This window comes from Artemia sp. Qi Xiang Cuo, chromosome 9 (assembly GCF_049724085.1).
Source record: "Artemia sp. Qi Xiang Cuo chromosome 9, ASM4972408v1, whole genome shotgun sequence".
NCBI classification, from domain to species: Eukaryota; Metazoa; Arthropoda; class Branchiopoda; order Anostraca; family Artemiidae; genus Artemia; species Artemia sp. Qi Xiang Cuo.
In genome coordinates this window covers 13805824-13820679 of record NC_142802.1, presented here as the reverse complement: position 1 = coordinate 13820679, position 14856 = coordinate 13805824, and the positions used below count along the sequence as shown (strand labels likewise).

Below are 14856 nucleotides of genomic sequence, written 5' to 3'. Positions count from 1 at the left end.
CCACACTGTTCTTCTCTTAAAACTTTGTCTACGGCATCTCTCAGTCTAAAAAGTATAATATTACTAAGTAATTTACTACCTACAGAAACCAGAATAATGCCTCGATAAGTACCACACTCACTCTTATCACCGATCTTATATAGTGGTTTAATTAAGGTTTTCAGGTACTTCCCCTTTTTTAAAAATCATATTCATAATCTTCAGTAGCTTATTTCTGACCTCGGAGCCACCATATTTAAGAAACCCATTTGCCACCCTATCAGCAGCTGGAGCCTTATTATTTTTTAGTCCTTTTAGTATTGTCGCTAACTCCTCCTCACAAAACAAATCTTCCTTCACATCCAATGTATCACAAACTTTTTTCATTTTCCTCTATATCTCTTCCTTCAACTCTTTCTCGGTTAAGCAAATTTTCAAAATGTTTGGCCCATCTCTCTTAAGTTTTTTCCTTATCGCTAATTGCGGCACCATTCCTATCTTTAAATGGGCCAAGTCCACATTGACTACTCCCTCTCAATTTGTTAACATACCAGTACAATATTTTACTATTATACCGTCTAGCTGCATCTTCTAGATCCTCGGCATTTTTATCCATGGCCTCCATTTCACACCTCCTTAGCTCATATTTTAATGCTTTCTTCACTTTCTTTACATTCATTTTGTTTCCATATGATCTATCACTAAGGTAATTCTTGTACAAGTCCTTTCTTCTTTTTATTAAACAGAAAGCTTTTTCACTAATATCCTTAGCTGCAGTTCTCGCTTTCTTCCCTAAGACACCTTCAGCAACTTCACAAATTATTTTTTCTAAAATTATTCCAACATCTTCCACATTATCAAATTTTAAACTCTTAAGTATAGTGTTCAACTGTTCCTGGAAAGTGTCTCTCAAATTCTTATCCTGAAGTGTATCAACACCATAACTTCCCGGGTGGTAGTTACCCTTTCAATATTTCACCTTTAAATAACCCTTGACACTAATATATGGTGATCTTTACTTTTAACATCAATAACGGCACTCCTATATACCCTAGTATCTTGTATTGATCCTGCCAGTCTTCGGTTTACAATAACATAATCAATAATGTTTGCTGTCTTACCATCACGTGAATACCATGTTACCTTATGAGCCATTTTATGACCAAACACCGTATTGGTTATAACTAGATTGTTATACCTACAAAATTCCAAAAGTCTGTATCCATTACTGTTTTCTTTTTCAACACCAAATTTACCTAGGCTAGGATACCATCTACCCCTATTTCTACCAACCTGGGTGTTAAAATCTCCCAGTAAAAACATCAGATTTCTACCTGGGACCCTGTCTATTTGATCCTGTAACTGTAAGTAAAATTCAACCGAGTTACTAGTATCTCCGTCAGTCGGCTCTACAGGGGCATATACTACTATAACTGATACCCTGAACTTTTTAGTCACAAAATGAGTAATTAGTTTTCTATTATTAATACCTTCCCAGCCTAAACAAGACTTAGCAGCTTCCTCATTCATCATGAGCCCTACTCCCTGTCTATGTACCCCGTCCTTCCTGCTTGATTAAACAAATTCTATATCACCTAATTTCATACTTCTACCCTTCGGAGATGAGTTTCTAAAACTCCTAATAAATCCAGTTCGAATCGTCTGAATTCGTCAGTCAAAATGTCGATACGATAGTCATTGTTTAACGTCGTAACATTCCAAGTTCCAAGTTTCATGTTCTTTAAATCATTGAAATTATTCTCAATTAATGGCACCTTATATAGGCTTTAATATTGTGAAACGGGTACATGTTTGATCCTGGATGTCCAAAAGGACTAAGGGTATTAAAGTAGAGCTTTTGGGAATACTGACGGGATTTGGACTAAATCAAAGTACACCATGTGCATACAAGTTGTCAAAAGGACGTATCTGCAATATATCAGGAATGGCTCAGGATATTAAGTGGCAACTTTTACGGCTTGGTAAGGGGGATTTAAAACTAAATGAAACGCCACTATATTCATCCAAGCTGTCAAAAAGGCGTATCTACAATATTTTAGGAACAGCTAAGGATATTAAGTAGAAAATTCCCAGGCATGTTGAAGCAGGTGTACAGCTAAATCAAAAGACACTAGACTGCATTGTCGAAAAAGGGTAACTGCAAAATCTCAGGAACCTTTAAGGGTACTATTTTCAAACTAATAAATTTAATGGAGACTGGATAAACTCAAATATTCAATTGGGTCTTTTGACTGCAATTAAGGACCAGTTATTGGTGCAGGGAAGGTTTCCTTGGGCATCTGTGATATGGTAAAAACCAAAAAAAAAATTAAAGAAGGATGAAAAGGAGACATCTTGGGGGTTTTCAAACTTCGTAAATCAGTCCAACGTAGTGGAAAACAATAAATGAAGCATCGAAGTCCTAATAATGAAACAGATAAATATATTTTTACATCCTATCTATACTAACGTTCCTTTAAAAGACCGGTGACTGGTTAATCCCATGTTCGGACGTAAATCGTAAGATTAAAAAAAATAAGCTTGCAAAAGCCTATAAGTCCAAAATAAGCTTGCAAAAGCCATCATTGGGCTTTCATCACAACCTTTGGTAAAACCGATAGCGATAGCTCATGACACGTCATATAGCAAGACATAGATATTGTACTATAGCAGAAATACGGAGAAACAAATTTTTTTTTTCTTTTTTTTTTTTTAACTGTTGCAGGGTTGTGTTCTATCCCCCTTTATATGGATTATTTTGATCGACTTTGTTTTAAGGAGCACAGGAAAGACAATGGGAGACCACGGAATCAAATGAGGAGGAAAAAGTCACCTGGACTTGGATTATGCTGATGATTTAAGCATCCTAGACGAAAGTGTGAGCAAAATGAATGAAGTTGTAGAGGTTTTGCGAGTTCAGGGTGCTAGAATTGGTTTGAAAATTAATGTTAGGAAGACGTCACTAAGGCTAGGAATAAGTGAAGATGAAAAGGTGACGTTGGGTAATGAAAAGATTGATCAGGTGGGCAGCTTCACTGACCTTGGTAGTATTTTTAGTAAAGATGGTGGGAGCAGTGAAGATGTTAAAAATAGAATAGCCAAGGCATAGGGTGTTTTTTCACAGTTTAAAAAAAGTCTGTAAGAATAGGAAGATAAGTCTGAAAACAAAGATTATAATATTAGAAGCTACAGTGGTGACAGTGGTCAAATAAGACTCTGAAGCATGGATGCCCCGAAAAGCAGATGCAGATTTGCTAGATGTTTTCCAGAGAAATTGCTTAAGGATTGTACCCGGCTGACTGACCGTATTTCAAACAATAGGCTATACGAAAAATGTGGTTCAATACCGCTTTCTAGGTCTATAATGAAAGAAAGGTTGAGGTGGTTAGGGCATGTTGTGCGGATGAAGGATGACAGATTGCCGAAGATTGTTCTTTTCGGTGAACCATCTAGGGCTAAACAGAAAGCAGGTCGTCCCCGTTAGGGGTGAGAGAACGTCATAAAGAAAAATTTAAAGGAAATGAGAACTTCGTGGGCGGGTGTAAAAAGGGAAGCTTTGAATAGATTGGGGTGGAGGAGGAGCGTGCGTAGCTGTGTTGGCCTCAGGCGGCTTGGTGCTGCGATGAGTTGTTAGTAGTAGTAGTTGTTGTCCAGGAAAAGCTTCGGCATCCAAGAAACGTCACAAAAGATATTGATATCAACATTTTCAGTTCTCAACTGCAGTAGTGAATAACAAAAGAGGGTATAAAACATTTTCAAATAACGTCGCACATCTTGCACAGTATCTTATCTACCAAAATCAGAGTTTGGGCTTCGTTTGAACGAAAAATCCAGTTGAAAGTCATTTAGACATTTTAGGAATCCTCAGAAGGGCGGTCGAATATGAATCCTGAGAAGAATTCTGAGAATTTTGAAATGTCTATAATACCTTGAACTTTTTTTTTTAATTCAAAGTACAAAAATTTGATTTTTGGCAAATACAATAGTATGCTGACTAAATGATGATGATCAAAAACTCCTGAACATCTTTCAAACCAAACGAGACTGGAGATAATGGAGAAAATCCAATCGGTAAAGCTAAGTTGTTTGTTAGGAAAAGGTTCATAGTTTTTTATTTATTATTATTATTATTATGATAGAATGGTTGATGAGAGACTCGTTATAGTTTCTTATTTTGGTTATGTAATTTATTTATTTTTTATTTAATCTTGTTGTTAAAAAAGATTAAATAAAATATCGTTATTTAATCTTCCGCCCCGTCGCATCTTGTTTGATGCGACGGGGCGACTGGACTAAAAGAACTGGACTGTGAGTCTAAGTCCCATGAAAAATATTTCATAGCTTCTTTTGATTTATCACAGTCAATTTTTATTTAATTTGTTGATTTTGTGCATTTGAAGGTCCTTATAACATTCTAAAAACAAATGTTTGTAAATAAAAAATCTGTTAATTGTCACTAATACTTTCAAATAAATAATTGGAGGGTTCACAAAATCTAACTGGTGAAATTTATAAGACTTTTGAAATTGCGACAAGGATTTTCTTCTACGGTAGCGTTACTTCTCAACCTTGGATCTGCAACCAGCAAAAAATCTGGAAAAGAATAATAAATGAATACTTAGGATTTTGTAATTGCTCTCCGTTTTCTAACGGCTTGCATCCAAAACTGTAAATACTGCCCTTGCAAATATACACACTGCTTTATATTTAGACATCAAAGAGGTTTTTGAAATAATATATCTGAAATAACTTATAAACATTATGCTTGTAAATATACATATCTTAAACACAAATGCCTTTCTATTAGTAGGGGAAAGATCCGGAAAAAAATGGTCGAACCAGGAAAAAATTGGTACAGAAATTATTTTTGCACCACTGTGTTCAAACAACATATCAAAAATATAAATCTCCATCCCGTTGCGAAATTCCCTTTTTTTCACGTTTTTTGCGCCTATTTTTTAGATACTTTCAGAATCCGAGAATGAGGAACCGTGAAAAGAAAAGTAGTTTATTGATGCTTTCCCTTTTAAAAAACGATTGTTTTTGTGCTCTTTTATTATACACAAACATCACTTTTAAACATTTTTTTCTTTTTTATGTTTTGTATTTGTTTGAAGTAATAAAAAAAAAAAAAAAAAAAAAAAAAATCAAGCGACACACGATCACAGGGTATTTTTCGAAGAGGAGCACGAGTTTTCGGTTCATTTTTCCCCATCTGAACAAATAGCCTACCGGCGTTCCGAATCCATTTCTTTTCCCACCGAGCTTTATTGGTGACGACATTTTCCACCAGCTGGAAAGTCCCTTCTGATTTTCACTTTCAGTTACACCATGCCTTGATCTTACAATCTTTTCAAAGTTGCTTCAGTCTTCTGAGCCTTTTAGAGCCACCCATCTGCAAAAAAAACTCCTCAGATGGAAAGTATTTTGGAGTCCGAGCAGAGATTTAACACAAGTGCGTTTTTGTTTGTTTTTCTTGCCGATGCTTTTGTAACGTAACTACTAGGAAGCAGAAAGGAATCGGAGAAAGGAAATATAGAAAGGAAAGAAGACTCTACGCTCGTCCTATCTCTCTTTTCTGATACATATTTTATCAGCACCATCTGTCTGAAGAAAATCTCTATGTCAAGTGTGTACATAACCTATGTACATAACCTCTATGTCAAGTCGATCTGGATATAACAGCGAGATATGGATAGGCTTCAAACTCGTCACTTACTAACCTTTCAAGAATTGTAACAGGGAGGGCGGACCAATAAAAGATCAGAGCGACGCTGTGCTGGACTCTGAGCTGATCTTGTCATCGAGCAGGAGTACATGAGAAGTCTGAAAATATTGGGTAGTCTTACAACTGGAGGTAAGATGACAGAACTGTAGAGACCCATTTGGGTTCTGTCAAGACCAGCATGCCTGGAGATAAACCTCTCGATTCAAAATTTGACTACAAATGTTTACTCAACAAGTGAGCGGCACCACGACATGAGTTCAGTAGAAAGGAGCGTGACTTCGACGATACCCAGAAGCTCGTCGGATACTTCGGAGAATCTTCTCCGTTCAGAGGTGACAATCAGCTTAGAAACATTGCCAACGCCATAACTGCTTCCCAAGATGTTAATGTTGACGAGGCCAATGTGGCTGGAAAGTTGATTCAAAGTAAGATGACGGGAAAAACCTTGAAGGAGCAAGCCTTCAAGAAAAAAGACCAAGTGACCCTAATGAATGCCAAAAAGGCTGGGTCCTCTGTGGTAGCGCACATAGATCCGGCGCTCCTTTTCCAGTGGTTTATAATAGTAGCCCAACAAACTGACTTCCGAGAAGAATACTTCAAGTACGAACTTTGTACGATTCCTCCTTCTCTTTTCGAAAGTGATGGCCTTATGAGAAAAGCAAATAAGCCAGAGCTTGCAAAAGCGATCTTTCAGGCTTGCGGGATTGAGACTCAGTCACCCTCAAGACCTGCTTCTGCGTGTAACATCGTCTTGGATGGTGGTTCTCTTCTACATCGAGTTCCATGGAAGGTAGGGTCAACCTTCAAGGTCATCTTTGCTTCATACGTCCATTACCTACAAACAAGGTACCCTTTTGTGATCGTTGTGTTTGACAGATATGAAGGTGGTGCAGCAATCAAACATGCTACCCCTTCATGTCGAGCAAGGATGGTTGGCCGCCAAGTCTTTTTCACCGAAGAGATGACCATCTGCATGAAGAAAGAAGAGTTTCTTTCATTTAAGACAAACAAAGGACGTTTCCTGAAGCTGCTCGGCAACCCTTTGGAAGCCGTTGATTTCCGAATTTTCCATTCGGAAAGAGACGCCGACGGTCTGATTGTAGAAAAAGCCGTAGAAGCTGCTAGTCTTACATACACAATCGTGGTTGCTGATGATACTGGCATCTTAGTTCTTCTTATAAGTCGATGAGATTCACGTTCCGGGCGTTTTTATTTATCAACTAAAGCTAAGTTTGGCGGTACGAGTTCAGCTTGAGATGTTAGTGAGATGAAGCAGAAGCTAGGAACAGATGTCAGCAATCTGATACCGTTCTGTCATGCCGTGCTGGGTTGTGACACAACCTCTCACCTTTACGGAATAGGAAAGGGCAACGCCGTTCAGCTGCTACTTTCCAACAAGAGTTTCAGGGACAGCGCTGCTATATTTGGCGACAAGCTCGCATCGCTTGACGATATTGTGGCAGCAGGAGAGCGAGCATTGTTGATACTGTACGGTTGCCCTAATGTTTCGAACCTGGACATTGCCAGAAATCTAATCTTTCACAGAAAAGTGAGCACTACTACCACTTTCGTACATCCACAAGTACTACCGTCAACTCAGTCAACCTCAAAGTACCACTCGCTATGTGTTTATTGCCAAGTTCAACTCTGGCTTGGGAGTAAAGTAGACCCTTTACGGCTGGAATAGACCATGCAGAATAAAAAAGTTTTTCCACCACGAAAAACAGACCTTCCTGCCGCTCCGTTTCAGCTGCTGAAAATTATCAATTGCTCGTGTCGTATTGACGGCTGTGATAGTGAAAAGTGTACCTTTAAGAAAAACGGACTTGAGTGTACTATAGCCTGCCGTACCTGTAAAAGAAGCTCGTGCAACAATTCAAAGTTTCAAGAAGAAGAACTTAGTGAAGAAGAATAACAGTTAACTGTAATGATGAAAAATCTAGTTCCTACATTTTGATAATGTGCAATTTTTATATATTTGAAAAATAAGATAAAAGCTTTTCTCTGAACACATTAAGTTAGAACCTACCTTGTCTCATGGTGTTCGGCGCTGAGGTGTTTCCTCATTCCTGTTTATTGTTGCCTTGATACCCTTGATAAAGCCTTGATAAAGCCATTACCTTGATAAACGCTGGTAAGAGTTTTTTTCCCAAAAGACACAGTTTTTTTCCCCATTTTTTTTTTTTTGCTGATAAATATTTTTCTTTTGCTCAGGTAACGAAATGAGTATCCGAAATGAATTCAGAGCCAAAAGCTGATCTAAAAAGATGTATAAAACATTATAGTTTACGTTTTTAATTTTTTCCCGGTTGTTGAGAAAATAAATAAAAAAGCATTAAAAAAAAACAATTTCGCATCGAGCTAGAGATTTAGATTTTTGATATGTTGTTAATAATTTTTTTCCGGTCTGGATGGTGAAGAAACCATTTCTGTACCAATTTTTTCCTGGTCAAAACTTATTTTTCTCCTACTATATCTGTTTTAAATAGTGTTAATATTTTCCCATCAATGACAACAACCGAGCTGAAATAATTTGCGACAGGAGCACTTTATCTCCAGTTTTTGATGCTGTTTTTTTATCTCGGGTTAACTTTTCTGGGGTAAAACAGAAATTACAATAAATTGTGCTTCAGCTCGAGATTCAAAGTCAAAAGCTAATTTTATATATTCAACAAAAGATTAGAAAGCCATTTTATTTAATAATATGTCTTCCTGGTATCTATCGTCGTGATATTTAAGGTTATTTTCTTTAAAGCAGTTGCCCTCCGGCATGTTCTCTATCCTGCCTTTCTTTTTTTAGATAATTTTAAATATTTAAGAAAAAATTAGAAAGCCGTTTTACTTAATAATATTTCTTCGTGGTATCTATCGTCGTGGTATTTAAGGCTATTTTCTTTAAAGCATTTGTCACCCGGCATATTCTCTATCCTGCCCTTCTTTTTTTTAGATAATTTTAAATATTGAAGAAAAAATTAGAAAGCCATTTTACTTAATAATATGTCTTCGTGGTGCCTATCGCCGTGATATTTAAAGTTTTTTTCTTTTAAGCAGTTGCCCTCCGGCATGTTCTCTATCCTGCCCAGATTGTTAGAGATTTTAAAATCTGCGATTTGTTTTCAATCTGCGTTTGCTATTTTGAATATTGTAAATTTTTACTTAGTTTTCCGATTTGTTTTTGCAACGCTGAAATAGTTTTGAAATTTAAAATTAAAGAGCCGTGGGAATTAGCTAGGATCAAGAGAGATAAATTTTATCACAATTCTGAAAATTTTCTCTTTATGCACAACCTTTTCCTTTTTTCAAGAATTTAAATAATGTTTGATATCTTGTTGTATTTTCTTCTTACGTATTTAATTTAGTTATGTTATTAATTCTATTTTAAATCAGCGATTTTTTTCGTTTGTTAAAGTATTTCGTTTTTCATTTGCAATTTCATTTATATATTTTACATACTCCTCAATTTTGACGGAAATAGATAAATAGTATTGGATTAAAGACGCTTCTTGACTATTAAGGTCCTTACCTCAGCCCTGCAGTCTAAAGATCGTTTACTGGAGAAAAATTACTGTCATCTAGTATTCAATTACACATACAATTTGAAATTCATAGGTGTCACTAAAAACTTAACCACTGCAATTTAAATATATATATATATATATATATATATATATATATATATATATATATATATATATATATATATATATATATATATATATATATATATATATATATATATATATATATATATATATATATATATGTATATTAATTTAGTAGGTTAATAGATTGGCATGAACTTGTTCCACATCTAATAAGATTGATTAGCAAACAAAATTTAATTTTCCCAGCTGGGATGGAGCCATTTTCATTGCGTGGTGCCATGATCATCGAGTGATTAAGATTCAGCGGTACCGTTGTTTTAAGTTTCGTGATTGTAGGTAATGTATTCAAAACCCTCTTCAATCTAAGAAGCTAGTTGACCCGACAAATAATTTTGGTGTTCATCAGGGTCTTAGTTTACGATAACCGCATTTTTTGTGATCTTTACGATTGGTTGCCAAAGATCGTCCTTTTCGTCCAACCATCTCGGACCAAATGAAAAGCAGGTCACCCCGATTAGGGTTTGAGGAGGTCATAAGAAAAGATTAACTTTTTGTAGGAGGGTATAAAGAGGAGGCTTTGGATAGATTGAGATGGAGGAAAAGCGTGCGTAGCTATATTGGCCTCAAACAGCTTGGTGCTGCAATGACTTATTCAGTTGTAGTAGTAGTAGTTATTGATAGGCGGATCATCTGAAAAGCAAAATAACATTGGTGTTTTATCTATGAATCGACCCCTAGTGAAAAATTCTTCCTTGTGACCTCTTCCCACTGATGGATGGTCAACAAGAACAATCTCTGGCAATCGGTCATCCATTGCCATAAATAAATAAATTTGATGTATTTAAAAAAAGAAAAAATAAATTGTTAACAGAAATTAGTGGTTAAAATGTCCGTATTTTTAATGTTGCTTATGTGCTTGAAAATTTATTATGTATTTTCTATTGATCTTGAGTTCTTATTTCTTATGTTTACGTCTCTTAAGCTAGTTTTTCTTATGTTAATGTGTGTTCTTAAATGTATCTTTGAATGGAAGTAGTCATATCGACTTAAAAATTGTTTTGTTATTGTTGTGTGCCATAATATGTTTGTGTTATTTCGTAGTTAATCGATTCCATCGAGTAATTTGGTGCTAAAATCTAAAAAAAAGCAGAAAAACATTAAACAAAACAAAGCAGAAAAGTGTACTACCAGAAGTTATTTCTACTAAAGTTGTTTACGTAAATAAATAACGTTTATTTTCTTCTCTTCTTCCCAAGGAATATAAATTATGCCGTAATTATTTCCCTGCTTTATTTTTATTATTCATACTTACAAATGAGGTGCCAAAGCAAGGTATTTTTTCTCTCGGTTGACAACCAGAATGATAGAAAGCAACACTTAAACGATTTTTGAGACAGGGGGGATACTATAATATATGTTTGGGCTGCTAGTAAATTCAGCCAGCACGGGTGATATCTCTATGGATCCTGAATGGATAAAACTAAAATCTTGTTAAAACAGTCCTAGCATCATTACTTTAGCGAAGTTCAGCCAGGACTGGAACATCAAGTGAGGTCAGAGGTGTAAAAAGGCAATTCATTCAAGTGAAATTATATAAAAAAAAACAAGTTTTTTAAACTGAAAGTAAGGAGCGACATTAAAACGTAAAACGAACAGAAATTATTCCGTATATGAAAGGGGCTGTCCCCTCCTCAACGCCTCGCTCTTTACGCTAAATTTATTTATTGCTTAAAAAATAAAGTTGTGAGACAGAGTCAAACTTTAGCGTAAAGAGCGAGGCGTTGAGGAAGGGACAGCCCCTTTTATATACGGAATAATTTCTGTTCGTTTTAAGTTTTTATGTCGCTCCTATACTTTCAGTTTAAAACGTTTTTGAATAAACACAGGTTTTGATCTTGGCTCACCGTACATGAATAATTAAAACAAAATTTGAATATTAATTTACTTTTATTTGGTTAAATGGCTTTCTCGAAACTTGTAATAAATATACGTAACTTACGAATTAAATAGCGTAACGAACTTCTATATTCATATATTTTTAATACGTATATTAGGGGGTTCGCCCCCTAGTCAATACCTTGCTCTTTAAGCGAAAATTCGAATTTTGTTCCAATTCAGAATTTTGTTCCAAGCAGAAAAGTGTGCTACCAGAAGTTATTTCTACTAAAGTTGTTTACGTAAATAAATAACGTTTATTTTCTTCTCTTCTTCCCAAGGAATATAAATTATGCCGTAATTATTTCCCTGCTTTATTTTTATTATTCATACTTACAAATGAGGTGCCAAAGCAAGGTATTTTTTCTCTCGGTTGACAACCAGAATGATAGAAAGCAACACTTAAACGATTTTTGAGACAGGGGGGATACTATAATATATGTTTGGGCTGCTAGTAAATTCAGCAAGCACGGGTGATATCTCTATGGATCCTGAATCTCAGAGCTCTAAACATGGATTGATTTTTTGTAAAAATGATTTAGATCATAACAATGCATTCTAATCAAATAGTGAAAAATACAGTTTTTTCTGGTTCGATTTTGAGCTACAGTTTAGATCTTTATTTCTTCTTTTTTTTCAATTTTTACAGTCCAAGAAAAAAATGTGACCTTATCATAATCTAGACGTAAATAGCGAGGAAAACCACACTGCTTTTCCATCATAAACAGCAAAATACAAGTAGAACAAAGAGAAATTTTTTCTATAAGATAACGGAATGTGAACTTTAAATGAATATTTCGACCCTATATCCAAGGCCCGTCCTCAGCAAAAAAAAAGAAATAAAAATAAAAAAAACTCACATTAAAATACAAACATTAAAACTAAAATCTTGTTAAAACAGTCCTAGCATCATTACTTTAGCGAAGTTCAGCCAGGACTGGAACATCAAGTGAGGTCAGAGGTGTAAAAAGGCAATTCATTCAAGTGAAATTATGTAAAAAAATACAAGTTTTTTAAACTGAAAGTAAGGAGCGACATTAAAACTTAAAACGAACAGAAATTATTCCGTATATGAAAGGGGCTGTCCCCTCCTCAACGCCTCGCTCTTTACGCTAAAGTTTTTTATTGTCTTAAAAAATAAAGTTGTGAGACAGAGTCAAACTTTAGCGTAAAGAGCGAGGCGTTGAGGAGGGGACAGCCCCTTTTATATACGGAATAATTTCTGTTCGTTTTAAGTTTTAATGTCACTCCTTACTTTCAGTTTAAAACGTTTTTGAATAAACACAGGTTTTGATCTTGGCTCACCGTACATGAATAATTAAAACAAAATTTGAATATTAATTTACTTTTATTTGGTTAAATGGCTTTCTCGAAACTTTTAATAAATATACGTAACTTACGGATTAAATAGCGTAACGAACTTCTATATTCATATATTTTTAATACGTATATTAGGGGGTTCGCCCCCTAGTCAATACCTTGCTCTTTAAGCGAAAATTCGAATTTTGTTCCAATTCTTTAAAAATGACCGCTTAATCACAAAGGCAGTTAATTAGAATAAATAGCTCTTATGAAAGTACTAAGAAATCTTTGGCTTAAAGAGCGAGGTATTGACTAAGGGGTGAACCCAATCATATATGTAATATTTTCTATCCGTTTAAAGATTTGATGTTGCTGCTGTTGCAGTTAAAAAACTTGTTTTTTTATATTTAATTTCTAATCTTTTTTAAATAATGCTGGGAAGTCTGGCGTCCCCTTCATAGCAATGTCCCTTCCCCCATGAAAACTTCCTCCATAGAAAGATCCTCCCAAATAACCTCCGACCCCCCCCCACTACCAGGAAAAATATCCCCTGAAATCGTCTGTATACTTCCCAATAACCAAAACTATATGTTAACATTGGGTAAAGTTCATAACTTTCAGACCTCCCCCCGGTAACTTCGGGGGATTAAGTCCTCCTAAAAGACATACTTATAATATTTTCGAACATGCTGAACAAAATGGCTATCTCAAAATTTTGATCGGGTGACTCTGGGAAAAAAATGAGCGTGGAAGGGGCCTAGTTGCCCTCCATTTTTTTGGTCACTTAAAAAGGGCACTAAGACTTTTAATTTCCATTCCAATGAGCCCTCCCACAATATTCTAGGACCACTGGGTCGATACGATCACCCCTGGGAAAAAAACAAACAAACAAATAAACACGCACCCGTAGTCTTTCTTCTGGCAAAAAATGCAAAATTCCACATTTTTGTAGATAGGAGCTTGAAATCTCTACAGTAGGGTTCTCTGATACGCGGAATATGATGGTATGATTTTCATTAAGGTTCTATAACTTTTAGGGGGTCTTTCCCTCTTTTTTCGAAAATCAGCCAAATATCCTCAGGCGCGTAACTTTTGATGGGTAGGACTAAACTTAATGAAACTTATATATTTGAAATTAGTATTAAAATCCGATTCTTTTGATGTATCTATTTGTATCAAAATACCGTTTTCTAGAGTTTCGGTTACCATTGAGGCGGGTCGCTCCTTACTTAACAGTTCGTTACCACGAACTGTTTGGTAAAAATAGTTAAAAACAAGCTTTCAATGCTAATCTAGCCTTTTTGGCACCTAGCCTAGACGGTCTATATCTAGCAGGTTGAGTGTTATCGTTTACTGATTTTGTAATATAATTTGTTAAATTGTTTTTAGTTAAATTTGTGTATACGGCATTTAGTGAGTATTCCCCAAATCTTCATTGAAAAAATATTATTCTTTAGTTTGAATCTAATTTCAATTGTCTATCGAATAACCTATTTATGCCTAAGTCATTGCTAATAAGGGAAATTTCTTCTAAAAGTATTTTATGGTTAGAGTTATCAAAAATATGGCTGCTTAAAGCAGAATCAAAATAAATATGTGTACTATTAGAATTTAAAGCTTTAGTTATATCGTATTTGTGCTGTTGTAGACGTTTTTCTATTTTCTAATGGGTTCTGCCAACATAGTAGTTGCCATAGGCACATGGTATTTGATAAACTCCTCTCTGGCGAGTAACTGGGGTTTTATCTTTACCATTTTCGATTACCAATAAGCTATAGCAGAAGCGCGTTGATTCTTTTCAAAGTTCATTTCATATTGACCCAAAGGGTTTAAACTTGTTTGGGGCTGCTTATGCCCAATTATTTACCGTCATTGTTTGCCATTGTGCCGTCATTATTTGAAATATTTAAGGCTTTGACCTGTGTTTTAATTAAACTATTATAATTAGGGTTTCCTTGTCTTATTGGAATATTGTACCCCGTCTTTCTATACCCGTCTTTTCTCGTCTTTCTACACCCGTCTTTTCCTATTTTTTATTTTCATTTCATTTCACCGATAAGATGTTTCAATTTGAAGACCTTTATGCTGGATATGGTATGTCAGCCTTAGAACCCCTTGTTAGCTTATTCAAAGCTAAGTAAATGCCACTAAAAGCCGTGACGAGGGAAACACTCAAAATGACTGCAAGCGAGTTATATTACCATTAGCGCCATTCACAACTCGTCATAGCACAAAGCCAACAGAAGCCAACGTAAATGCATCCACTCCTCCTCTAACCCCTGTTAGAGCCCTGCTCTTTACTCACTA

At 35.4% G+C, this 14856-nt stretch overlaps 1 protein-coding gene across 1 annotated transcript in view; it reads right to left on the bottom strand.

Moving 5' to 3' along the window:
- Nucleotides 1–4389: 4389 nt before the first annotated feature.
- LOC148948333 (uncharacterized) overlaps nt 4390–14856 on the bottom strand; it is a 54785-nt gene continuing 44318 nt past the window's right edge. Inside the window, exon 5 of the mRNA XM_089093887.1 lies at nt 4390–4572. Within this exon, the coding sequence (XP_088950013.1) occupies nt 4475–4572 (98 nt within the window). The 3' untranslated portion in view covers nt 4390–4474. The remainder of the gene's footprint in view (nt 4573–14856) is intronic.